Source organism: Talpa occidentalis, unplaced genomic scaffold (genome assembly GCF_014898055.3).
Source record: "Talpa occidentalis isolate TD23 unplaced genomic scaffold, MPIMG_talOcc4v2.1 talOcc4.16, whole genome shotgun sequence".
In the NCBI taxonomy this organism is placed as follows: domain Eukaryota; kingdom Metazoa; phylum Chordata; class Mammalia; order Eulipotyphla; family Talpidae; genus Talpa; species Talpa occidentalis.
In genome coordinates, this window is record NW_023601653.1 from 2,803,608 (window position 1) to 2,828,245 (window position 24,638).

Consider the following 24,638-nt stretch of genomic DNA (forward strand, 5'->3'; position numbering starts at 1 on the left):
CCTCTCCCCGCCGGGCAGCAGGTAGCTGCGCCCTGCGCTGAAGCTTGGGCCAGGTGGGGGAGCAGTTTGCGGGTCTCCTGGGGGAGCTGGGGTTTAGGGAGCTGCGGGGAGGGGGGCATGCGAGGCGGGTGGGCGGCAGGACAAGGATCCGCTGGGCCTCGCTGGCCCCTGGGAGCGGTGGTCCCTGCCCTCCCCTCACGGCCTGCCCCGCTCCCCCAGGCCCCGCCCCTGCCCGCAGCTCCAGGCGGGTTCACAGCCCCCCAGACCCTGTTCTTGGAGGAGCGAGATCGAGAGGCCCTGGGCCGTTTCTGAGGGGAAGTTCGTGTGATGTGGCCGTTCAGGAGCCTTTCCGAGGGCAACAGTGAAACCGGGCCCTGGAGTCACGGTGCTGAGCCTGGGGCCGCTGTGGCCCTGAGTCTTCTGGAAGGGTCCGGGAGGGAAGAGCCCATCAGCCCTGGGGGGGAGGCCAGGCCCCCCCCTGCTGCTCTCCTGGCTGCTCGCGGCCCAGGCCCCCACCTGCCTGAGGCGGTTTCACAGCTTGAGGAGCGGAAAGTCCAGGTGACACCGGGAGGTCCAGGGAGGCCTGGAGGAAGCAGAGGGCAGCCAGGGAGGAGCTGGGTGGGGACTCGAAGGGGAACTGCGGCTGCCAGCTCAGGCCGGCGTCCCCTCCCGGAGCTAACGAGGAAGGAGGGACGCGGACGGCGGCCCGGATGGACGGCCGGCCTCGGAGGCGGTGGTCCCCACCAGGGCCCTCGCGCCCGCCCAGCTTCCGCCTGGCCGCCCTGGCCGCCCGGCTGCTGGCCTTGCTCCTGCTCGCCGGGCCCCCGCAGCTGGCAGGTAGGCGTCTCCCCCCACCCCCCCCTTCCTCTGCTCCCACTCCCGGCGCCTTTCATCTGCTCGCGCTAATTCCCGGCCTGCCCCGGGGGATTTGCTGGTTGCCGCTGGAGCACTGCAGACTTCACAGGGGAAGCCTTCAGGGACCCCGAGATGGTTAGCGGATGCCTCGCTGGGAGGTGGCTTTTGAAGGGGTGGGGGCAATGCTCCCCATGCTGCCTCCACAGCCCCCTTCCAGCGGGGCTGCCCAAGGGGTCGTGGGTGGGGGCAGGGGCCGCAGGGAGCCTCAGGGTGGACCCTCTGCCTTGAACCTGCCAAGCAGTGTCCTCTGGGAGAGGGGGAGCCCGGGAGGGAGCCTGTGCTGACCAGCAGAGCACCCAGCCGTGGGTCACCGTCACCAGGACGGGTGGCCCCACCCGATTCCTGAAATACAGCCAGAGTCACCTCGTTGTTTTACAAAGGCAGCCAGGCCGTCCCAGGGGGTCACCGCCACCCCTGCCCAGGCCCCAGGCCCCCAGGAGTGGGGCGGTCCGAGTCCGAGCCAGGCCCTGGGGTGAGTTCATCCAGGGACGTGTCCCCCCAGGAGGGTCCCTTGCCAGGGCTGCTCATGCTGGGGTCCCCGACTCAACTCAGTCTCTCCCCGGCAGGGCTGACCCTCTGTACCCCGGGAGCCTGTCCCCGCAGCTGTGCCAGCGCAGAAACATCTCCGATCAGCTTGAACGGGAGACACTCTCCCCAGCTTCCTCCCAGGCACCCCTTGGCACCAGCTAAGAACAGGGAAATGGAGGACCGGAGGCTGCTAGCTTGCCCTTGGCAGTGGCTCTGGGGCTCCTCCCACCTTTCTTTCTTTTTCTTTTTTAAAAGATTTATTTATTTATGCATACAAGGGCTGGGGTACGGGCCAGAGGTGTGGGGGTGAGAAGATTCCCCAGAGACAGAGTGGGGAGCAGAACAGGCAGACTGACTGAAACACACTGCTGAGGGGAGCAGCGGGGAGACAGGAGAGGTCTGCTGCGCCATGTGGGTAGCTCCCTGTCTGGGGATCGAACTCATGCTGCAGCGGTTGCAGACAGCTTCGCAGGTTGCGTCTTAACCCCTTGAGCCACCAGGGAGGCCCTCCTCTCACCTTTCTTCACTGAGACTTCCCCACCATTGGTGGCACCCCCACAGACCAGGTGGCCAAGCCTCATTCGCATGCACCTCTTGGCTGGTGCCCCCTCAAGCCCCCCGCCAGAGATGCACTTTGCAAAGGTGGGTGTTGGCTTGTTGGTGACGTCTGAAGTCACACTTGGGAATTTTAACTGAATTTCCCCTCTTTGTGTGGTGGTCCCTCCTCCCCATAAACAACCCAGCGCATGCGTCACCGAGTACAAGAGACATTTCGGGGTGCTGCCATGGAAAGTGCTTTTGTAACAGTTTCAACTGCAAACAAACAACAGATTTCCCCAGTATTGCAGCAAACGTTGTAGAAAAGGAGAAACCGCTCTTTCACAAGAGGGAAAATGCCCTGTGGCCTCCCACAACCCCTTGGAGCAGCAAGCAGCACCCCATTCCTCATTCTGCCCAGTGGGCACCTGGCTCTCTGTTGCCCTTCCCCACCAGGCTGCCCTGAGTTTGAGGGTTTGGTGGAAGGAAACCCGCCCTCTCATCTCCCAAAGCTCCCAACTGCAGCCGCCAGCCTGGTGCCACCGGCTGCAAACCAGGGCCCGACTGTGCCCCTCTGTCCCTGGAGACATCGGCGTGTGGTCACTGAAGCCCAGAGACAATGTGTCTGCGGCTCTGGGGCCACAGTGTGATGCGGGCAGGTGCAGGCCAGGAGCACCGGCAGGGCTGGAATCTCAGCCACTCGTCCGGGGGCCCTGGGCTGGGTCTTATGTTGCTGGACCTCAACTGGCCTTGCTGCCCAGAGGCCCATCCTGCATGTCTGCGGAGTGCCCAGCACTTGGGCAGCCACCTGCCAGCCCAGCAGAGCCAACTCCAGCTGTGGCTGCCCGCTCACCCTTCACGGCCGGGTCTCGCCGACTTTCCCGGCAGCCTCTAGCCCTGGGTGGGCTCTCGGCCTCTGCCCCTCCTCCTGTGGTGAGCCAGGACCTGGGCCTACTCTCCTCCGCTCTCTGGAGCAAATCCTCTTTTTCTCACACAGTCCAACAGCCTCTTGGCGTCTCACGGGCAACAGCTCTCCCCCAGAGGCGAGTCATCCAAACCCAGCTGTCCTGGGAGCAGCCGCACTCCTGCCCTCGGCGGCACTGGGCCAGGCTGCAGCCACTTCTGGGGCGGGCAGACCAGGGCAAGTCCTGCTCCTTCTAGGCAAATGACGCATCCTATGTGAGCCTCCATGTTCTCCACAAATGTCAGCCTCCTTTCTCTTCCTGGCCTTTCCAGAACTCTGGGTTGTGTTTCTTTCTCAAACAGCCAAGGAGGCCGGCCAGTGTAGGCACTCAAGGCCCTGAAGGTGAATAAGCCACGGCCCCCATCTCAGAGAACACGAGGGTCACCCAGGCGGCTTGCCACCCTCCCCGTTTACCCTGGACGGAGCTGCTCGGCCTTGAGGCTTCCTGCCTCCCTTCCTGCAGCTCTGGCCTCGGTCAGTCCAGCCCAGCGTTTCATCCTTGTTTAATCCCCAGAAAGAGCTTCCTGGCAGCGCGGAGGGGAAGCCCCTGGGCTGGAGGCGGGGCAGGGGGAATGCCGCGTGGACAGGGGATGCAGCGGAGAGGCCGCGGCCAGGCCATGAAAGAGGCGGGGAGGCCAGGCCAGGGCAGACAGGCGGTGAGAGTTCGCCTGGCCTGGCGAGGACAGCTCTCAGCAGAGCGGGGCGCCCCAGGCGGCCCCCCCCCCCACTTTCTGGCGGATGATAAATGCTGGTCAGGTTGGGGTTCAGCCGCCACCAACCCCGTGTTTTCATCGCTTTCTCTTTCAAAGTGATGAAACAGGAGCATGTCCGGGGAGACAGGAGGGTCATCAAAGTGTGAGCGCAGGAAGACGGAGGCTGGCGCCCGAGCCCCGTGCCTGCCAGGGTCACCCGCCCTCCCTCCCAGAGCGCCCCCCCTTCAGGGCCTGTGTTTCTTCGGTTTTCTCCTTTGGCCGTTCCCTACATGAGACAGCCGGGCCGGTCTGTGCTCCCGGGGACATGCTGCTTCTAGAGGTGCCTCCGGCTGAGTGCGGCTGGAAGGTGTTTGTCCTTTGCTAAGGAGCAGCTCACCGCCGCCCTCACCCTCCGCGCCCACCCCGGCCCTCACCCCTCACCTCCACGTCCAGCCCTCCCCCCACCCCTCTGTGTGAGGCCTGAGTGGCTCTCCCCATTTTTTTTAAGATTTACTTATTTATGCATACAAGAGCTGGGGTACAGGCCAGAGGTGCGGGGGGTGAGAGGATTCCCCAGAGACAGAGTGGGGAGCAGAACAGGCAGACTGACGAAATCCACTGCTGAGGGGAGCAGCGGGGAGACAGGAGAGGTCTGCTGCGCCATGTGGGTAGCTCCCTGGCCAGGGAACTTGGGCTGCAGTGGCTGCGGACAGCTTGATAGCGCTGTCTTTAACCCCTGCGCCACCAGGGAGACGCCAGTTCTCGGGTTTTTTAATGGAGAAAGAGACGAATATTTCGCCACACATGAAAATGACACAACCGCCAGCTTTCTGTGTCCATAAATAAAGATTTATTGGGGGAGAGCCCTGGCGGGGTTGCGTCGTTCCTTGTGGCTGCGCGACGTGCCCCATGGGGTCGAGGGGGCGCCTAGAGACCAGCTGGCCACAGAGCCCACTTGCTGCCCCTACTGGGGAGCGTGGTGGAGTGAAAACACCACGTCGCCCTGCACTGGACGTGGTCCACGCTGCCCCTCGGGCTTCTCTGCGCTGTCCGCCCCCTGAGGACCCCACCAGCGTCCAGGGCAGGCCTGTGCGTGCTTTCTTGGCTTTAAGTTGTTGATGCCCAGCGTCACAACGTCGGGGAGGCACTATACCACCGGTCATAGGGTGCAGGGAAACATTTTTGAAGCTACAAGGCCAGGCCCGTCCACATTCCTGGGGCCTGCCCTTTGACGGCGTTTCCCCATTGGGGACCTGGTCCTAAGGAGCTGAGGGACCCCAAGAGGAGAGGCTGGAAAATACCAGGAAGATCCCAGGGTCCCTGGGGCATAGCTGCCGATGGGCTCACTACAAAAGGGGGTGTCCTCAACCCCAGCTCCTGCCCTCACTCCCACAGGCCTCTTCTAAGCCAGGTTGGGGCTTCCTGCCCCTGAGCAGCTACTCGTGCTGTTCCCTGCCCACTTGGTGGCTACCAAGGTCAAACTCCCGTCCCTGTGGTGCCTCTTCTGGCCCACTCTCCCGGACCCATGCACTGATGACCAGCCTTCCCCAGGCTGCCCCCAGGGTGTCCCCTGTGTTTTGAGCCTGCAGGAGCTCAGAGGTGTGAGGGCAAGACTGAGCTCACCTGGGGCAGGTAAGGATGCCAACAGAGCCAGGGCACCCACCCCCAACAGGTGAGCCGTATAAAGAAAGCCAGAGAAAGGGCAATGAGAGATGGCACAGGCTGGGGGTGGGTGGGAGGGAGGGCGCCGTGTCTGCAGGGTCAGGGTCAAGGCCAGAAGCTGGGAAGCCACAGTTCAGCGGTCAGACCTGGAAGACAGAGCATCCTCTGGGGGCGCTGGGAGGGGAGAGGCAGATGGGAGGCTGGGAAGTCGGTGGGTCTGGCGGAGACTGTGTAGGGGAGGCAGGAGGGGGGAGGCAGGAGGGGGAGGCAAGAGGGGGAGGGCAACTGAGAGATTTTGCGCCCTGAGGGTACAGGCTCTTTGGGGAGGTGGAGATTAAGAGAAGTCGGGATAAAAGTGATCTGGCCAGGCGTCCACGGGAAGGAGTTAGTGTGTTGACAGCCAGAAGCATTTATGTTTTAAAAGGAGGCTGGAGGGGGAGGGGGGCAGAATCCCACAGAATGAATCACTAATGCCAGGGATTTAGGCGGCTGAGGAGAGCTGTTTGCAACGCTACAGTATTTCTCCTGTGCCTGTCAAACATGAAGTGTGATCATGTCCCTCCCCAAGTTAGGAGCCCGCAGAAGCTCCCCCGGGGTTCCAGGACGGCATTCCACCCCCACCCCCTACTGCCCTACCTCCGTCCCCAGGTCCTTCCTTTGAACTCCACAGCAGCCTGGAGACCCCCCGACTAGGTGCCCTGTTTCAAGACTTCAAGAAGCTTCTCCAGGAGACTTGTATTTATTTATTTATTTTTAAAGATTTATTTATTTATGCATTCAAGAACTGGGGGACAGGCCAGAGGTACAGGGGGTGAGAAGACTCACCAGAGACAGAGTGGGGAACAGAGCAGGTGGATCCACTGAAATCCACTGCTGAGGGGAACAGCAGGGAGATAGGCGAAGTCAGCTGTGCCCTGTGGGAATCTCCCTGGCTGGGGATGGAACTCGTGCTGCAGAGGCTGCAGACAGCTTCATAGTGCTGCGTCTTAACTCCTTGCGCCACCAGGGAGTCCCCAACTTCTTGTATGTATGTATGAATTTATTTATTTATTTAAGATATATTTATTTATTTATACATGCACTGGGCACAGTCAGAAGCGCGGGAGGGTGAGAGGATTCACCAGAGCCAGAGCGGGGAGCAGAGCAGGCAGAAGGACCGAAGGACACTGCTGAGGGGAGCAGCGGGCGGCAGGAGAGGTCTGCGCGCCATGTGGGACCCTCCTCCGGTGGCCGGGGAGCAGCCGGGGATCGAACCAGCGCTGCAGAGGCTGCGGGCAGCTTCGCAACCCAGTGCTCAACCGCTGCGCCACCGGGGAGGCCCAACTTCTTGTATTTAAACCCTTGCTGTTCCCCCCCCACCCCAACTTGACTGCTTTCTGCTCTTCCAAGTTGAGCTTGGGACAGAGAGAGAATGCCCTCCCCCCCACCTACCCCCCCACCCACCGGCCCCGCGGCGTGGGGGGGATGACAGGCCAGTCCCGTGCTCCTGACCCTTTTCTCTGTCTCCAGAATCTCTGCAGTCAGCACGTTGTGCTTCCATGGGGTGGGGTGGGGTGGGGGTGTGTGTGAAGAATCACCATTTAAAAACCAAACAAGGACTCTGTCCAAGGGCGGCCCCTGCCCCCTCCTGGCCTGGGGGGACCCCTCCGCCACTTTTACCACCCCTGAGACGTCCCTTCACCCCCCACTTGCCAGCTTCATCACTCAGCTGTCTCCCCGCAGCAGGGGCGGCCTTCCCCGGCCAGACGGGGTGGGCACACGCTGCGGCTGGAAGGGGCACTGGGGGTCTGGCCCTGTCACCACCCCCATCCTGCCTTGACACCCTTCCTTGAGGGCACAGGGTGTGCGAAGGGAGAAACCAAGTCCCCCGTGAATGAGCCCCCCAAGCTCCCACGTTTGCGCAACCTGCTGTTCAGACGACCGTGAGGGAGGGCGGCCACGCGGCCCGCTGACCCCGCGGGCATTCCCAGCCCGGGCACTGCCCTTCTGCACTTGGCCTGTGACCCACTTGGCGTGGACCCACAGTGCGCCCTGGTCCAGAGCCTGAGGCGTGAGAAGGGCGAGGCTGCAGGCAGCTGGGCCAAGGCCCGAGCCAGCCCCTCGCCTGCAGCTCTGGAGTCAGACGTGTTGAAGGCTGCGATGCTGCCCGGGCCCGGAGACCGAGGGCCGGCCTGCCAAGAGCCCCTCACGCTGGTCAGGGGGGGCAGGAAGCTGGTTCAGAGGGGGCCTTTTCGCCCAGCCGCGCCTGCTGTGCTGCCCCAGCCACAGGGCTCACCCAGCTCTGGGGGCACAGGGATGCAGGCCCAGGCCGCGATGCTCCGGCAGCCGGGTCTCAGGGCCTCCCGGCAGCCCTGGGGACAGGCCTTGGGTGAAGGCGGGGCCCTGAGAGATGCCACCGTCAGACTGGGGGTCAAACCCCGCGTCTGAGACACCACGAGCGGCCCTCCTGCAGCTGGGGGTCGGAGTCTCCCTCGGGTGTGTCTGGGCGGGGGTGGAGGCCCTGATGAGCGCGTGGGCCTCGCACCCTTGGCTGCTGCTGCTGCCGCTGGCATCATACAAGACGGGGCAGGACCTGGGGCCAAGCCTGGGGCAGGAGTTGGTGGGTGAGGGGAGCACTGAGGGGGTGCAGGGAGCTGGAGAGAGGGGGAGAGGTGGGGGGAGGAGGAAGGAGCAGAGAGGGAGGGAGGGAGATGAGGCGGGGGAGATGAGGAGGGGAGAGAAGGGGCCCCTTTGGACCCCACTGTGCCTCCAGAACTGTCGTGGAGGATCCTGGGGCGGCGTCCTGGGCAGCAGCAGCAGTGCAGGCCCCAGGCCTACGTGCTGCCCTGGGGGTGTCTGGCCCTCACGTGACCCAGATTTAGGGAAGTGGAGGTCATGGCTCCCTTTTAAGGGTGCAGTTCTTCCACTTGAGAAGCTGTTTCTTTAGCTTCTTGTTTTGAGGTTTTGAAAGTGGTTGGGGGTGGGGGAGTTACGGACGCAAAGGGCTACGGCTCAAGACCCACCGCCCCCGACTGGGCGCTCCGGCCTTTTCCTGCCGCTGCCGCCTCTGCAGAGGGAGACCCGCAGCCTCCCTGGGCCCGGCGCTACCTGGAGCTGATGCGGGTGTGCGCAGAGGGTGCCCCGGGGGCTTGGGGCACAGGTGACAGAGAGAGGGTGACCCTGCAGCCAGCTGGGGAGGGGGCATTCTGGGCAGCAGGAAGAGCCTGGCTGAGCAAAGTCTGGGCTCCCCACAGACCTGCTGTCTGTAGGATGGGGGGTGGGAAGGGGGTAGAGCCCAGGGCCACTGAACCCCAGCAGGGGCTGGAGGGAGGGACCAGGCATTTTCAATCATTTTACTGGTGGCCCAGGTTGAGGGTTGCACATTGCTGCTGCTCCGTGGGAGCAGGGTGGGACAGAGGGGCACAGGGGTGTACGACTAACTGGAACCAGAAGCCATGCCCTGTGCAAATGCAGCGCCCCACGTCCTGGTTGTTCAACTGCTTGTCTTGACCCTGCAGATAGACGCCTTCCCAGGTCTCCCTCTAGGGTCCCTTGAGCCTGGCAGGGCAGGGCAGGGTGATTGGGGGATCCCCGGATAGCACCAGGCCAGCCCTGCCTGGGAGGAGCCATGACTGGATTCTGGAGCTGTCGGGGTGTGTGTTGTGTGTGTGTGTGTGTGTGTGTGTGTGTGTCCGGGGTGCTGCGCTGCACCCCCGGCCTCCCTCCCTCCTGCTGTTTGGCCCCGTCTCCAGGTGGCCTCGCTGCGGATAGAGGGTCTCTGTGTGCCCACCTGAGCCTTTCGCCACCCTAATCCTCTGACCTTCTCGGAACGAATCCCAGAACACAGAGCAACCGTGGTCTGTTTTTATAGATTCCCCTAGAACTGGGAAGATCAGCTTAATTGCTCCAGCAGATCCCATCCGTCTCTGGAGGATACCTCTGATGGGAGAGGGGTTTGAGACAATCAGAGGAATGTCTCCCTGCAAGGATGGCGGGAGGTGGCTTCACAGTGCCAGCCGGTCAGCCCCTGGGCCAGGCTCCGCCCCAGAGACAAGGAGAGGAGGTGGGCGCAGGAGGCCCCTCAGGGTGTCAGTGGCCTCCAGCAAGTCCTGGCCTTCTTCCTGGTGACTTGGGTCCAGCCCCAACCTCTGTCCTTCCTCCCCCTCTCACCTACCCTCCCATCGCCTCCCCCCCAATAAAAAGCTGGCAGTGGCGGCCTAGTAGAAGCTGGCCAGGTAGGGAGGAGGGGGCCACGGGCCCAGGGGCACCGGGGTAGATGCAGAGCCGGAAGTGGCCTGCGTGTGCCTATGGGGACCCTGGGAGAACAGGCAACAAGCCCCCGCTCCCTGGCCGCACCCCCGCCCCCCGCCTGCCACATCTCAGGGGGCAGCCGGGGATCAGGGTCCTTGTTCTGTGACAAAGGGCAGCCCTGCCACAGAGCCCCGTGCCCCGCGCGCCAGCTCAGAGACGCCCCAGGAGGGCGGGGGCCGCCAGCCTTGCCCACCGCCCAGGGACTGTCCGCACCTTCAGCTCTTTGGGGCTGGGTGTCTCTTTGTCACCAGCAGGAAGCTCAGAATGCCAGCCCGCAGGGTAAACCGGCTGGAGGCATCTCTGCCTGCCCCGTCCCTGGGTCTTTTAGAGCCTCCCCTGCTTGGGGTCCAGTTCAGGGCTGAGCTGAGGATGCCAGAGCAGAAGCCCCTGCCCCTTGCCGGACCCCCCTGCCGGAGCCCTGGCCTCACTCCCCTGCAAAACAGGCCTCGCTGCCCGCGCGAGCGGCTCAAGCTCACGATCTTCTCCCATCGGCAGCGCGGCCTGCTCCTGGCTTTGGGCACTGGCCTCGGCCTCCACTCGGAGCTGCTGCAGCTGCCTGAGGGGGAGCTGCGGGGGGGCGGGGGGGAGGGGGGAGGCCTTGAGAGGCGCAGGAGGCATCAGGGCAGGGAGGGTGGGGGACGAAGCTGAGCAGCACCTCAGGGCCTGGGGAGGGCCAGGCAGGCGCCACTTTGGGGACTTTCAAGCTGCTCTCCGAGGAGCCACCTAGGCGGAGGGCCCGCGGGCTGGGAGGCGGTGGCCCCCGGAGCTCCCTTTGGAAGCGAAACACCCGCGTCGTCCGGATCCCGCGCTCGGGCGGTGCTCGCTGGACTCTGGAGAAACACGAGCGGGTCTTCTCCGAGCCCAGTGCCAGGGAAAGTTGGTCCTTGGTGACGCCAGGCGCGGCCGCAGGCAGGGCAGCCCCGTCCCCGCGTGTCTGCTGCCAGGAAGCGCTTCTTCCTGCCAAGAAGGGATTTTCAGCCTGTGTCCCTCCTCCTTCCTATTTAATTCTCGTCCTTCACCAGCTTTGGGTCCCCTGGGACCAGGGCTTTCATGCGGTGCCGGCCTAGCCTGGAGGGGGAGCTGAGGCGGCTCCGCAGCAGCCCGGGGCAGTGTGCAGGCCCCGGCCCCCGCCCCCACCCCGGGGCCTGCAGCTGAGCCTCCGCCTGCCTGTAAAACGCGGCTCCTCCCGTAGCCCTGGCTGTGCTGGGGGCTGCCACGTCTGCAAGCTCCTGGCATCACCCCGGCGCCTTGGAGGTGCCCGTGCAGGCGAGCTGAGAGGTGCCAGCAGACGTGCCCGCAGTGACCTCCTCTCCCCCCTCTCCCCTGCAGGAGGGCAGTCGGTGACCCAGAACAGCCCCCCCATCATAGTCTCTCTGGCCAACACAGTCGTGTCCTTCAACTGCACCATCACCTACCTGTACACCCCCCAGTTCAAGGCCTTCACCGTCTCCTACCTGCACGAGGGCACTCATGGCCGGTCATCCCAGCAGCCCATCAAATGCCCTCCTGGCTTGGGCATCGAGAACCAGACCCACACCGTGGCGTGTGGGGTTACCCTCAAGCTGGCCAATGCCTCAGCCACGGGTACCTACTACTGCTTCGTCCACTGGCAGACAGTCGTCGTGAGAGGCCAGGGCACCTTCATCTTGGTCAGAGGTGAGGCGGCCTCTGAGACGTTCCGGGCAGAGTCTGGGCAGGGGTCTGAGCAGGGATGGTTGCCTGGTCTTTCATGTGCAGGGAGCCCTGGCCATGCAGGCGTGTGGGACGTGCGGGGCGTGTGTGCATGTGTGCATGTGTGCGCGTGTGTGCATGGCCTGCGAGTGGGCATGGCTCTGGTATTTCTTTCTGTGGACAGATTTCTAGTTCTCGTCACATTCCCAGAGGAGTGACGACCCTGCGGTTAAGAGCGGCCTGTGCCACAGCCAGGATTCTCTGCGCTGCCTGCAGAGCCCCGTGGACCCGGGTTTGGACTCTAGTCCTGCCAGGCTGTGCCCTTGGGCCTGTCATGGATTCTGCGGGGGGAGGCCTGGCAGGCAAGGGCTGGTGCCCAGCCACGGAAGTGCTTGGCCAGTAACACACCGGGCACGTGGTTAGAGGACACAGCATTCCGCCAGCTGGCGGGTGGGTGGACAGAAGGACAGGTCGGTGGACAGAAGGACGGGTGGGGGACGAAAGAATGAATAACTCAAGAGGAGGGGCAGGCTGTGCCCTCACCGGCCCTGACGCGGCAGCCACTGGTCAAGCCGGACAAACCCTTCCCTTACCCGCCACGCTGACCCATAGGGTCACCATTGCACTTGTGGGAAGAGGAGCCCCCAGAGGTGACAGGACTCACCAGGGCCCCACAAGCAGCTGAGCAGAGCTGGTTCCTGAGGCAGGGGCCTTAGCAAAAGGTGTGGCCCGGCCGTCAGGGGCCTCAGGCAGCGGGCACGAAAGGGGCCCAGCCAGCTCTGGCGTGGGCCAGGCCTGATGGGGGCCTGGGGTCCTCATGGGAGAAGTGAGAGCCTGGGGTCGGGGGTGGGGTGTGCCCTAGCCTCCCCCTGGTAATGACCCCTCTGCTTCTCCATCCTCCTACTAGACACGGGGTACCAGGAGCCCTCCCAGGGCTCCCAGAGGTTCCTGCTCTTTTTCTTCCTTGGCCTCCTGATAGTCTTGAGCCTCCTGGGCACGGCGCTGCTGTTCTGGAAGAAGGTGGGTGCTCGCACACGTGCCCACCATGGCCACACCCCCACCCCGTGGCTGCAGCTGGGGCATGGACTCCTCCAGGAGGACGTCCAGCGGGGCCTGGTGAGGGCCCCTGTGGTAGGTACACTGTGGCCCCTCACCCTGGGCACCCCCGTGGCCCCCCTGCAGCCAAACCTGTGTCCCCGACTCATTACTCCCAGGTTCCTTTTGACCTGGCTGCAGAAGTCAGCCTCAGCAAGCCCCAGGCAGGGAGCGGGTCGCTGCGGGCCCCACTGTGCCCGCCCCACCACACTTGCTCCTGTTGTCCCCACTAGAGCTTTGGAGAGCCAGGTGGACCCGCCCCAGGCCAGCCAGCAAGCGTGTGACACAGGGGGCTGGATGCAGGGCAAGCAAGCATGGGGTTCAACTCTTCGCCCGCAGACTCCCGCTCTCTTTATGGGGCGCCTGCCCAGAAGGGGTGTCTCCCACCGGGCCTCTTACTCTCTCTACCCAGCTCTGCGCTTGGCCCTTTGATGCCACGCTCCCTGCGGGCCGGCCCTGCTCCCCCAGGCTGCTATGCCCGATGCCTCTCCCCGCCCCACCCCCAGCCTCCAACCCACCCATCTCCTCATCTTCGGCTGCCATCTTCCTATCCCAAGGTCACCCTCCCCCCGGCTGTCTCGCCCCGGCCCCGCTGCCTGGGACACTCTCTGACTCAGGGAGCATAGCCAGCCCCGGTCCTGTCTCCAGGGGACAGCACCATCCCCTGGCAGACTTGGGGTGCCCCCCAGGCCGCAGAGTGACGCTCACCTCCACAGGGACCCCTCCAGTCTGTCAGGGTCCGGGCCAGGTCTGGGTCCTCAGCTCTGTCCAGGGGTCCAGCTGCCCGGAGAGCCCCTGCCTGTGGGCCACACCCTTGGCCTGGGCCACGTGCAGGGAGCTCCCCCCATGGAGAGACCCACTCGGAGGTGATCCCCACCCCTGACTATGCCGGTCCCTCAAGAAGCAGGTGGCACATGGGAGGGGAACTGCATTGAAGGACTGGGCATCTGGGCATCTGGGTGCAACCCAAGGATAGTCATGGGCTGGCAGGACCTGCCTCAGTTTACCCCTTTGTTAAATGGAAGTTCTATGCTCACCCTCTCAGGCTATTGTGAGAAAAGACCAGCAAGCCCCAGGGGTCTTTGTAAACCGCAGTGCCCCGCGCCTCCCCCGCTCTGCCTGCGCACCCCACAGGTCGCCTGAATCACACGTGTGGGTGTGAGTCATGCAGACCAAGGTTCAAATCCAGCCTCTGCCACTTCCTTGTCTGTGGCCTCAGGCAAGCCAGGAGCCGCCTCTGAGCCCTCCGTCTTGTCTTCGTGTGAGGAACAGAGACCAAGGGAGCCCCGTGCCTCCGGCTTGGGGGCCCCAGGAGACCGGGCGGCACTGAAAGCCCCACCCTGCGGCCCGAGTCCCCTGGCCCTGGCCGCGGGCTGGGAGGCGCTGGCTTCTGCCTGAGAGTAAAGGAGCTCTCGAGAGCTAATCCCCGGCAAATGGGCTGAGGGTTGGCAGGCGGCCAGGGTTTTTAATTAGCTCCTGCCCCAAGATGAGGCTGCTGTGGCTTCGCGTTGCCAGTGCTGTGCCTGGACCGGGGTGGGGCATCCGAGGGCCTCTCTTTGCCGCAAGGAACCGACCGCCCACCGGTCAGCAGCCTCTGCGCCCGCGCCCCTGCCTCCCTGCCCCGCGCCCCTGCCCCCAGTCTGCAGCTGCTCCTGCTCCTCCCCGAGGCGGAGGCCGCTGCCCAGCCCACTGCCCGCCGGCTTCCCCGCCCGGCCCCCTCCCGGCCCCCTCCCGGCAGCCTCTCTCTCTCTCTCGCCCCTTGAGCGTCTTCGAGGCCGTCCTTCCTCCCTCTCTGCCACAGGAACGTCTCAGCTTTGGGGTCCCACGGCCCCTCCCGCCAGCTCGGGCATCTGCTCCCTCCGGGGCCAGAGGCTCCGTCTCCGCGGCTCAGCGGACACGTTGCTGACACCCCAGCTCATCCTCCCTCTCCCCCGGGTCCTCAGTCCAGGGGCAGGGTGGGCGCCTCCTCACGCCGCCCGGCTAACGGGAGCCGCCCGGCCCTGGGCTGGCCTGGCCACCTGAGTGTCGCTTGCTCCGGCGTCTCCTCCCTCCATCCTTGCAACCATCTCACAAACGAGACGTTGCGAGACGCAGGCCCAGGGATGGACGGGGGTGGGGGGGTGGGGGGGGTTGTGACGCCACAGTCACGGTGATGCGACACCCAGCCGAGCTGATGCCCGCTCGGGACATCCCGCTGCCTGGGCGCTGCCACCCGGGACCCCGCCCGCTGCTCTGGTCCTGCTGCACCTGCCTCCCCGGGCACTGCCCAGGGCAGGGGTCTGGGGTCTCCGGGCCTGACGGGGACTTTGGCCGCCCGGGCGCACGCCCTGGAGAGGGCGAGGAGGGCTGAGTGGAGAGCTCTGAGAGGCCCTTCTTCCTCCCGGTGGGGTCTGTGCGGAGGAGACGGGGAGCCGCCCATCCCAGGCCCCCCACAGCCCTGCGTCTTTCCTCCATGTGACAGGCACAGGCTCCAGGGAAGCACCTTGCCCAGAAATGCCCAGTCACCAGTCCTGCCAAGGGTTCCCAGGAGCTGCCGCCCGATTCCGATTCCGTCTACACGGTGAGTCCTGGGCCTGGGCCCTCTGCCTCTCGGGGTCTGACCCCATGCGGGGCTGGATCCCTGGCTCCTCTGAGCCTTCAGCTCCCCTCTGTAAGTTGGGGCCAAGGGTTCCTACCTGGTGGAATTTCCATGAAGGATAATGGGGGATATGTGCTTGGCCCGTGGCAGGCCTGTGGGTGCGAGGTGCCACCCTCTCTCCTCGGGGCACAGCCCTCCTGGAACAAGGGGTGGCGGGGCGCAAGGTGCTGAGGGGAGTTTCCACATGGTGCGAGCCGGTCACCAACTTCCTCCTCTTCTTCTTGCACAAACAACTGCAGCAACAAGGAGAATCCCCCAAAGAGGAAAAGGTCCGTCTCGGTCCCACAAACCTCAAAGGAACCGAAGTTTCTCTGTCCCCCTACCGCCACCCACATCGCTCCATAGCCTCGCGTTCAAGCAGAGACTCTGCGGTTGTCGTGCAGTGGCCATTCGCTGGCGCTGCAAGTGGCCGCCTGGTGGCCTGGGGAGCTGCCGCCTCTGCCCGGCCCTGGCGCCCACTCCGCCACCTGGCCAGCCCCTCAAGGATGGCTGTGAGGGCAGCAACATGCCTCTCGGTCACCTCTATTTTAGTTTCACACGTAACATAAGTTCACCGCAGAGAAAGGCAGGCGTGGATGCCACCCAGACAGACCGCGGTTCTTCTAGCCAGGAGTGTAGGAGGCCACGCCAGTGGGTTTGTGCAATCACGCTCCGTGATAGTCACGCGATGAACTCACCTAACGATGCGTTTTCCAGGACGTGTCCCTGTCATTAAAGGACACATGACTGCACTTCTTTGGATGGACAGTTAGATATCATCAGTCTTCTCGTCTAGTTTATATCATTAAGGCTGTGAATTTCCCTTTGAGTATGATTTTAGCTGCATCCCACAGGCTTTGATGTGACATATTTTTGCTATTTTTTCAGTTTAAATTGTCCATTGAAATTTCTTCCTTGCCTCCCGGGTTATTTAAAAGTGTTTACTTAGTTTTAAAAAGTTTAATTATTCTCTGCTATCTTTTTTTTTCTTGCTAATTCCACTGTGCTTAGGGAATATATTCTGTATGATTCTTTTTTTTTTTTAAAGATTTATTTATTTATTTATTTATACATGCACTGGGTACCGTCAGAAGCGCGGGAGGGTGAGAGAATTCACCAGAGCCAGAGCGGGGAGCAGAGCAGGCAGAAGGACCGAAGTACACTGCTGAGGGGAGCAGCGGGGGGCAGGAGAGGTCTGCGCGCCATGCGGGACCCTCCTCCAGTGGCCGGGGAGCAGCCGGGGATTGAACCAGTGCTGCAGAGACTGCGGGCAGCTTCGCAACCCAGCGCTCAACCGCTGCGCCACCGGGGAGGCCCCCTAGAACCGGTCTTTCAGCAGCTGGCCGATTGCCATCCCAGCCCCACAGTCTGTTCAGTGCCAGGCAGAGTGCTCCTGTCCAACTGCAGACATTACGGTCGGTCTTCTCAGAGCCCTGGTGAGTCTGGGTCCTCTGTGAAGCAGGCAGAATACGGGGTTAGGCACACAGTTGTTTCATTAGTGAGAGAACGTGAGGAGGGAGCTGGAAGACCAGGAGCGCCGTCAGACGCAGGTGTGGCTTCACAGGGCAGTCTTGTATTTATTAGCACCAAGTACAATGGTGGGGCGGGTAAGTAGGGAGTGTACATCTACGGGGGAAGCAGTTATTGGGGATGTAAGCTAGGGTGGAGTGACCAGCCCCCCAGGAGCCTGGGGAGCTCCATTGTTCCAGTAGGTCAAAGCATATTATCTCTATTCTTTTTTTTTTTTTTAAGATTTATTTATTTATACAAGCACTGGGTACAGTCAGAAGCGCGGGAGGGTGAGAGAATCCACCAGAGCCAGAGTGGGGAGCAGAGCAGGCAGAGGGACCAAAGTACACTGCTGAGGGGAGCAGCGGGCGGCAGGAGAGGTCTGCGCGCCATGTGGGACCCTCCTCCGGTGGCCGGGGAGCAGCCGGGGATCGAACCGGCGCCGCAGAGGCTGCGGGCAGCTTCACAACCCAGCGCTCAACTGCTGCGCCACCGGGGAGGCCCATCTCTATTCTTTTTTTAAAGATTTTTATTTATTTATTTATTTTTGCATAGAAGAGCTGGGGTGTAGGCTAGAAGTGTGGGGTAAGAGGATTCACCAGAGACAGAGTGGGGAACAGAACAGGCAGACTGACTGAAATCCACTGCTGAGGGGAGCAGCGGGTGAGACAGGAGAGGTCCCTGTGGGTCAGCTCCCTGGCAGGGATCGAACTCAGGCCTTAGTGGTGGTAGCACTGAGACTTAACCTCTAGGCCACCAGGCCACCAGGGAAGACCCCATGCTATCTCTATACTACTAGCTGCCTGCTTTCTTCAGCAGATACTGGCTTCCCAGTATGTTCCTCATACCAGGACTTTTGCCCTTGGTGAGAGGCCCCTGCCTGACCCTACCCTCAGCTGACGAGCAGGAACTCGGGGCACCAGGACAATAGCCCGAGAATAAGGAGGGCCGGGGGTCCCACACACTGGCAGATCTGGGCCTGAGTGAAGGAATAGGGGCTGGAAGGCAGAGTGTGGGACTGCGGCCTGAGGTGCAGCAGGATGTTGGGGTCGCCGGGTCAGAGGGTCCCACGTCTCTCAGGGCATCCTGGTCCGCCCACCTTGGGCTGGGGTAACCACAGGGCCACTGGCTCCAGGCCAAGGTCTGCTGGTGCCAGAGCTGGGCAGTTCTAATCCCGGGGCTGGAGGTCTGCGAGGCGCAGGCTCGTGTCGCCTCCTCCCAAGGCCCCGGCCTCAGTCGGCACCAGCACCAGAGGCCTGGCATTGGCCTCCGGGAGCACCCTGTCCACGTGGCCGCCCACTGCCCCTCCTCCCCCCTCCCTCACGCCAGTCCTACCGGCACCCTTGCTGCTCCCAGACACACCAGGCCTGCTGCCTGCCAAGGGCCTTGGGACCGGCTATGCCCTCTGCCCAGAGCCTCTCCCCTGAGGTCATTCCAGTCGCTCCTTTGCTCCTCAGCTCTCTGTTCAGATGGCGCCTTTGCGGCTAGGGCTCTGCTGGCCTCTATTTTAGAATTGCCCTTCTACCCACTCCGTGACCCCCCCCAACCTCCTCCTTCTCAGTGGCTCTGTGGACCTAGTGGCCACCTTTCACTCTCACCATCGTGATCTGTTTCATCCCCTTCCCAGCCCCAGTGTCCTGTGCACAGTAGGCGCACAGTAGGTGCACAGTGGGCTGCTGCCCGTGGATGAGTGGGGGTGTCTTCCCTGCCGGGTGCCCAGGTGCTGGACTGTTGAATCCCCACTGTGCTATCACTGCCCCTCAGCAGCGTCCAGACGCCTCCCCCTGGAGGTCCTCCCTCCCCTGGGCCTGCACACTCCTCTTACTCCTCCTGCAGCGGGAGGGATCTTCCCAACACATGACGGCACCATCACCTCCCACTCAGAAGCCTCCGGCGGCTCCCACTGCCGGCAACTCAGTCTGGCACGAGAAGCCTTCATTGGAGGCACGTCTCAGCCCTGCCCCCCACCCCGACTCCTGGTCCTGCAGTGTCCAGTTGTCCAGTTCAGACACACTGGGGCCTTGACCTAGAGCAGAGACACTTCGCCCCCAAGCCCTACTGCTTTCTGAACAGCATCCGATCTAGCCACCCTGAGCCCAGTGTCATGCAAACCTCTACTCGCAGGGCCCCAGGAGAATACAACTGTTGCGTCCTTGGTCGCGGGGGTCGGTATTCCTGGGGGACCTATGTCCAGGATGCTCAGATTAGTTGCTGGCCCAGGGTAGCTGACGTCAGCCCTGGCCTCGATTAGCCTGAAGGAAGACGTTAGCATTGGCTCCGTACCCTTGCCAATGCTGACCACCATGTGGGTCAGCACCATTGGCCTCTGGGCAACAGGAGGCAAAAGGACTTGGAGGTCTGGGTCTCACACAAACATAGCCCAGCTCAGCCCAGTTTGGCCAGGGGGAATCCAGTTCAGCCCAGCTCAATCCAGCTTAGTCCAGTTCAATTTGGCTCAGCCCAGCTCAGCTCAGTTCAGCCAGGCTCAATCCAGCTCAATTTGGCTCAGCCCAGCTCATGTCAGCTCAGCCCAGCTCAGCCCAGCTTAATCCAGCTCAGCCCAGCTCAATTTGGCTCAGCCTACCTCAGCCCAGCTCAGTCCAGTTCAGTCCAGCTCAACCCAGCCCAATTCAGCTCAACCGAGTTCAGTCCAGCCCAATCCAGTTAAATCCAGCTCAGCCCAGCTCAATCCAGCTCAGCCCAGCTCAGTCCAGCTCAGCCCTAGTGGGCACTAACACAGCACAGTCCCAAGCTCACCTCCGTCCCAGCCCTGCCAGCCCCACCCGTTCGGAAGCCTGGAGGCCTGGGCAGTCTTCCTAGGGGGCACAGCTGAGGGAGGCAGCCCCACCACCCCCAGGCAGGCCAGGGGGTTCTGGAGTAGGCGAGCATCCAGTTGACAAGGCTGCCCTGCCCCTGCATCACAGCCTGGTGCTGCAGGTCATAGTCTGCATGCGAACGCTGCCCAGCCGGCCAGGGCTTGGCAAAGGCTCCCCCGGCAGCTGCTAATCAGCGGCAACCTCGTGGCCTCCCCTGCCTGCTCAGCCTCAGCCCACAGCTGCTCCTGCCCTGGCCACAGCACAGCCACCACCGTGTGGCTCAGAGGCCGGCAGGGTGCCCTCTTGGTGCCCTCTTGGCCAGGATAGCCCCTAGCCTTGTGCTTGGTCAACGAGAGCACACAGCTGGCCAGAGCCTGCAAGCCAATCTTGGCTTCACCTGGGGCTGTGTGACCTCAGACCTCTCTGGGCCTCTCTGGGCTAATGTGTGGCGGGCAGCCAGTGTGAGCTGGACCGAGGGGAGAAGGGAACCACCTGTGGGACCGCAGCTCTGCTCCTGTGGAGACACGGACCAGAGCCGCCCAGTGCGGAGGGGCTGTCAGCTCTGTGGCGCTCCAGGATGGGGTGGAAGAGGGCGGGGGCCACAGGGCGCGGATGTCGATTTGTGTGCTGGACTGTCCGTTGGTCAGCACTCGGGGCGGGCCCAGAAACCCACAGGCCAGAACAAGCCTAGAAGTTTCCTTCCACTAGAAGTGGGGTTCCTGCTGGGGGAGGCAGGTTGGAGGCCCCCCGGCCAAGACCTACTCTCTTTCTGACTCAGAGGCCCCTTGAACTGGTCCCGGGGCTGCCTGGCCCTCCCTGGGCGCCCTGCCCTGGAAGTGAGGGTCTCCCAAGCACCAAATGGTTTATTACACGGTTTTCATGCCCCGCTGCCTCGGGGCGCCTCCCTGCCTCCTCCCTCCCAACTCCCCTCCCTCGCCAGGCTTCAGAGCACCACCTGTCTCTCCTGTTTGCCTCGGCAACCCCTGCTTGCCTGTTGCCGAGGAAACCACCTCCTTGGCAACCAGCCGGCATCCATCTGACATGTCTGCTCGGGAAGGGGAGGCGCCTGCCTCAAGCACAGGCTCCGCTCCGGCACCCTGAGGCGCAGCAGGTGCCCCTGGGGTGGGATCCTAGTGCCCCGCAGGGTCGGGGAGGGGCCAAGCTATGGCCGCAGAGAGGGGAGAGGGACTTAATGCCTCCCTGATGGTCGTTTCAGCAGTTATTGAGCGCCTACTGCTTGCCAGTTTCTGTGCTGGGCCCTTCATGCCTGGATCGTCTTTAAGCAAGTGCTAGACATGCATGTCCCCATTTCACAGACAAGGAACCTGACGCCCCCAAGAGGTTCAGGGGTAGCCATGGCTGTCAGGGGTCAGAGCTGAGGGGTGAATCTAGCCTTATCTGGTTTCTGCCTTCTTGAGGGCTCAAGTTAAGAGGCTCATGCTGGGCCAAGGGAGAGTGTGGCCCTAGGACCCAGGTGAGCAAGGTGCCCCCCACTCGTAGCTTATTGGGTGCTGTTCTCCAAGTGTGGGCTCGACCAGTGTGGGCTGTTCTCCAAGTGTGGTAACAGACCAGGCCCAGCTTGATGGAGAGGCGGTGTCCACAGTAGGCGCCCATCACCGTGAGCACAGCTGGGTCGAGGCCACGGGAGGCCCTGCAGGCAGGGCCCTCGCAGGGCAGGGGCTTTGGGCCGGGGGAGGGAGGGCAGATGCCGGGAGGGCATCCCACGAGAGAGTGGCCATAGGCTGGAGCCCAGCGTGGTGTGTGGGGGTTACCGGAGTGCGGGGGAATCACTCTGACCAGCAAGTGGGGGTGAGGTGCAGGGTCACAGGCTGGAGACCTGGTGCCAGGGCCTGAGTGTCTGCCCACCGCCCTGACCCTCTGTCTCCTGCAGGCCCTGCAGCGCCGACAGACTGAGGTCTACTCCTGTATCCAGAGCGAGGCCAGCAGCCCGCCCACCGCCCAGGGCCTGCACTCCCAGGTACACGGGCGTCGGGGGAGCAAGACTGGCTCCCGTCGGGCCCCTCCCTTCTGTAAAGTGAGGGTAAAGCGAGCTCGGGAGCAAGACCTGCTGTGGAGTCAGAACTCTTCCCGGGCAGCTGGCGGGAGGCCTGGCGGGCCCGGCTGTGCATCCCTGGCCCCGGGGCTGCCTCTCTGAGCCGAGCGTCCCCAGCACAGGCGTGCTGAGCTGGGAGCCGGGGAGCCTGCTCAGCTCGAACCCGCCGCTACCACCGGCGCAGCACTGTTGCACCGGCCGCCCGGCCAGGGGGAGGCGTCTGACCAGCCCGCTGGGGTGGCTCACCGGGCGCAGGTCACACTGGGCGGGGGCCTGGCCACGTCCTCTCTTCAACCTCAGTTTGCTCTTCTGTAGATGAGTGACACGTTCCTGCCCCTTGAATTCCAGTAAGTCTTGAGCCAAGCGGCTTCTGCACAGGGCTGGTGACAATCCACAGCACCCCGGGAGCCCGGGCGCTGCGAGGCCCCTGGGGCCCTGGAGGAGCCACAGGGCAGTGAGGGGCCCTGCTTGGCCCCCCAGCCCGGGGCTCCCTGTGACACTAGGTGTCGAGTCTTCGCTCTTCAAAGCCCAACCCTGAACCGGTCTTGACTGCAAGGCCAGCTCCCCTGGCCAGGAGGTCGTCCCAGAACATGCCTGCCCCGTGCTGGCCCTGGGTACTGACCGGAGAGAGGGGCAGGTCTCTGCCCTCTGGGAGCCTCAGGCCGAGGGACAGATCACTGGCCCAGCAAAGTGACATCCGCAGCCCCTGTGAGGGGTAGGCTCTGGGGCGGGGGAGGGGGGTCAACGTTGAGGGGGCTCCCCAGCTGCTGAGCCCAACCCTACAAGATTAGCAGGACATGGTCAGGGGAAGGTCCCAAACAGAGGGAGGAGCATGCGGGGAGGCTCTGAGGAGGGAAAAAGGAGGCCCCAAGAACAGCTGGAGGGCCGGGGTGAGGCTCTGGCTCAGAGGGAAAGGCGCAGGCTGGCCCCGGCTGGACAGCTCCCAGGGGCTCCTCTGGCTGGTGGCCTCCGACTGAAGGTGCGTGAGTGCTCCCCACCTAGTGCACTGTGCTCTTTATTTTTCCCTCCCAGGAGAAACTGCGTAGATTTGAGGATGACAGTGAATTTAACCTGGTCTATGAAAACTTCTAGAGCCAGAACGCTGCCCGCCCCTCGGTGCCAGCCTTGATCTGCGCCAGGAGCGAGCCCGCAGGGAGGCCCCGTCACGTCACCCCACGCTCTCACCTCCACCAGGGCCCGCACTCCAACCCCCATTCTGCTGCACCCCAGCGACACCCACCGCTTGTTCCCTGTCTCCTGGCCTTGGTCCAGGGCCCCTCTGCCAGGCAGCCTTTCCTCCGTCGCCAGGGGCTGCCGACACCCCACGCCCCAGCCCTCCCAGCCTCTTGAGACACAGCCGTGTGGCACGGCTGCCCCCAACCCCGCCGGGCCACCTGTGGACACTCAGGCTCCTGCCCCGGCCTGGCATGCTGTGTGTTGGCAGCGGGCGGCGGGGAGTGGGGTGACTGTGCCAGCCCCCAGGGCCCCACTGCTCAGGTAGATGAAGGCATGAGGCAGCCACACCGGGTGGCAGTGGGGGGCTGGCGTGGGTGGTCCAGGCAGAGGCTGGAGACCAAGGACAGGGTGGTTGTGGCGCTGGGGTTCTGGAGCGGGGAGGGGCCCAGCATGTGGGGGAGGTGCAGGCTGAACAGGAGCTGAATATCCTGAACCTCTCCCCTCCCCCCAAAGGCCGCCCAGGTTGCCCTTGGCTCACTGTCACCCCTGCTCCGGGAACCTGCCCCACCCCCAGGGCGTCAGCTGCTCCTCCTCCACAGCTCCCGTGCCCAGAGAGGGACTGGCCTTTCCTGACCCTACCCACCTCCCCAGTCTTTGTCTTATGCCCCAGGACCCGTGATCGGGGTGGGGACACCCCCCCACCAGCCCCTGGCCTCTTGCCCTGAGGCCGCCTCTCCCCGGGTTTAGCTGCGCCGGCCCTGCCCCGTGAACTCTGTTCAAGCACAGCCAAGGGACGCCCACAGTGCTGTTAACCCCAACTGCTGCCACTCCTAACACTGAGGGGGTGTTTAGGGTACACTCTCTAAAGTGGGGTCCATCATCCATAAAGACAAAGCGAACTCTTAGTGTGATCCACCTTTAGTTGAGTGCGTGTGTGCAGAGGAGAATGTTCCTAATTAAAAGTTTTCCAATGAAGCCCCAGTTGCCATTTCTTCATCGGCAAATGCCCAGCCAGGCGGGTTGGCCGGAACCGGGCCACCGAGGCCCTAGAGCTTGCCGCAAGTCTAAGGTGCCTCCTGGTGCCTTGCAGGGAACGGCAAGAAGGTGGCCAGGCAATTCTGGGGTGAAAAGCGCGAAATCAAAGTACAAATCAAGATAACGGCCGCCAGCGCCTCTGCCAGGGACAGCCTTCCCGCCGGTGTCTCCCGCGTGTCTCTCCTCTGCGTGTCTCCTGCCGTGTCCCTCAAGTCCCTGGTGCAAGTCACAGCCAGAGAAGCAAGAGCCCCAGAGCGCCCCGCCTTCGCTGTCCCGGAGCCTCCCCTGGCCGCGCGGCTCCACCCCCAGTTCCCAGGGGCTCGTCCTGGTCCTGGGCTGCCTGCAAGTGGAGGCGAGGGCCGCATGAGCCCTGGCCCTCCGAGGGCAGATCCCCAGCTGAGGCTCAGGCAGCCCTGAGGGCCAGGCCCGACCTTGCTTCCCGAGGCCCCACCGCCTGGCCTGCCCTTCTCTAAGCAGGGATTCCCGCCCCCTCAGGAAACGGGCCCAGTCACGCCCTCACAACCCTCTAAAGAGTCCCTGAGCACTGGCGCCACTTCAGCTCCTCCTGACATCGCAGGCTCACGGGCCTCTCCAGGGCAGAGCCTGGCAGGGCTGGGAGTCCTGCCCCTTCCAGCCCCGCCTCCTGCCCTCCCTTCCAGCCCTGGAAACCCAACCCAGGGAGGCAAAGTGGGTGTGGGAAGCTGTGGTTCCTCCTCAGCAACAATTTCCAGAGGATTCTGCGAGGCAGAGTTTCCATGGGAACACGGCTGCTCCCCGCTGGGACTGGGGTGCTCTGGCTGCTGGCGTCTCGGGACCTTGGCCTGGGGCCGGGCCGGGCACAGCTGCGTGTCCCGGCCACCAGCCCCACTAACCTGAAATCAACTTACAGGCAGATCCGCCTTTCCTTTTTTTTTTTACATTCTAATTTAAAGACCTCGCTCCAGTGTAAGGGCGCCTCTGGGAATTCCAGGATGAATTTTTATGTAGTTCAATCGTTTTCTTGGCAGGCTGCTCAGCCAGGAGAGGGAGGCTGGGCCCGGGCCCAGCCCGGCTGAGTGGCATCTCCCAGTCCCTCCCG

At 63.3% G+C, this 24,638-nt stretch overlaps 1 protein-coding gene across 1 annotated transcript; it reads left to right on the forward strand.

Annotated features, from left to right (window-relative positions):
* Positions 1 to 710: 710 nt before the first annotated feature.
* Positions 711 to 23,490, forward strand: NFAM1 (NFAT activating protein with ITAM motif 1). Its single transcript, XM_037515155.1, has 6 exons — positions 711 to 837; positions 10,918 to 11,244; positions 12,167 to 12,279; positions 14,816 to 14,914; positions 21,188 to 21,274; positions 22,382 to 23,490. The coding sequence occupies exons 1-6, from the start codon at positions 711 to 713 to the stop codon at positions 22,439 to 22,441; spliced, it is 813 nt and encodes a 270-aa protein (XP_037371052.1). The 3' UTR covers positions 22,442 to 23,490.
* Positions 23,491 to 24,638: the final 1,148 nt, after the last annotated feature.

Bases quoted from the DNA above. Each gene is read 5' to 3' on its own strand.
- NFAM1 (XM_037515155.1), top strand. From the start codon at position 711: ATGGACGGCCGGCCTCGGAGGCGGTGGTCCCCACCAGGGCCCTCGCGC. The intron at 11,245-12,166 runs GTGAGGCGGCCT...TCCTCCTACTAG, and splicing joins CACCTTCATCTTGGTCAGAG to ACACGGGGTACCAGGAGCCC. The intron at 14,915-21,187 runs GTGAGTCCTGGG...TGTCTCCTGCAG, and splicing joins ATTCCGATTCCGTCTACACG to GCCCTGCAGCGCCGACAGAC.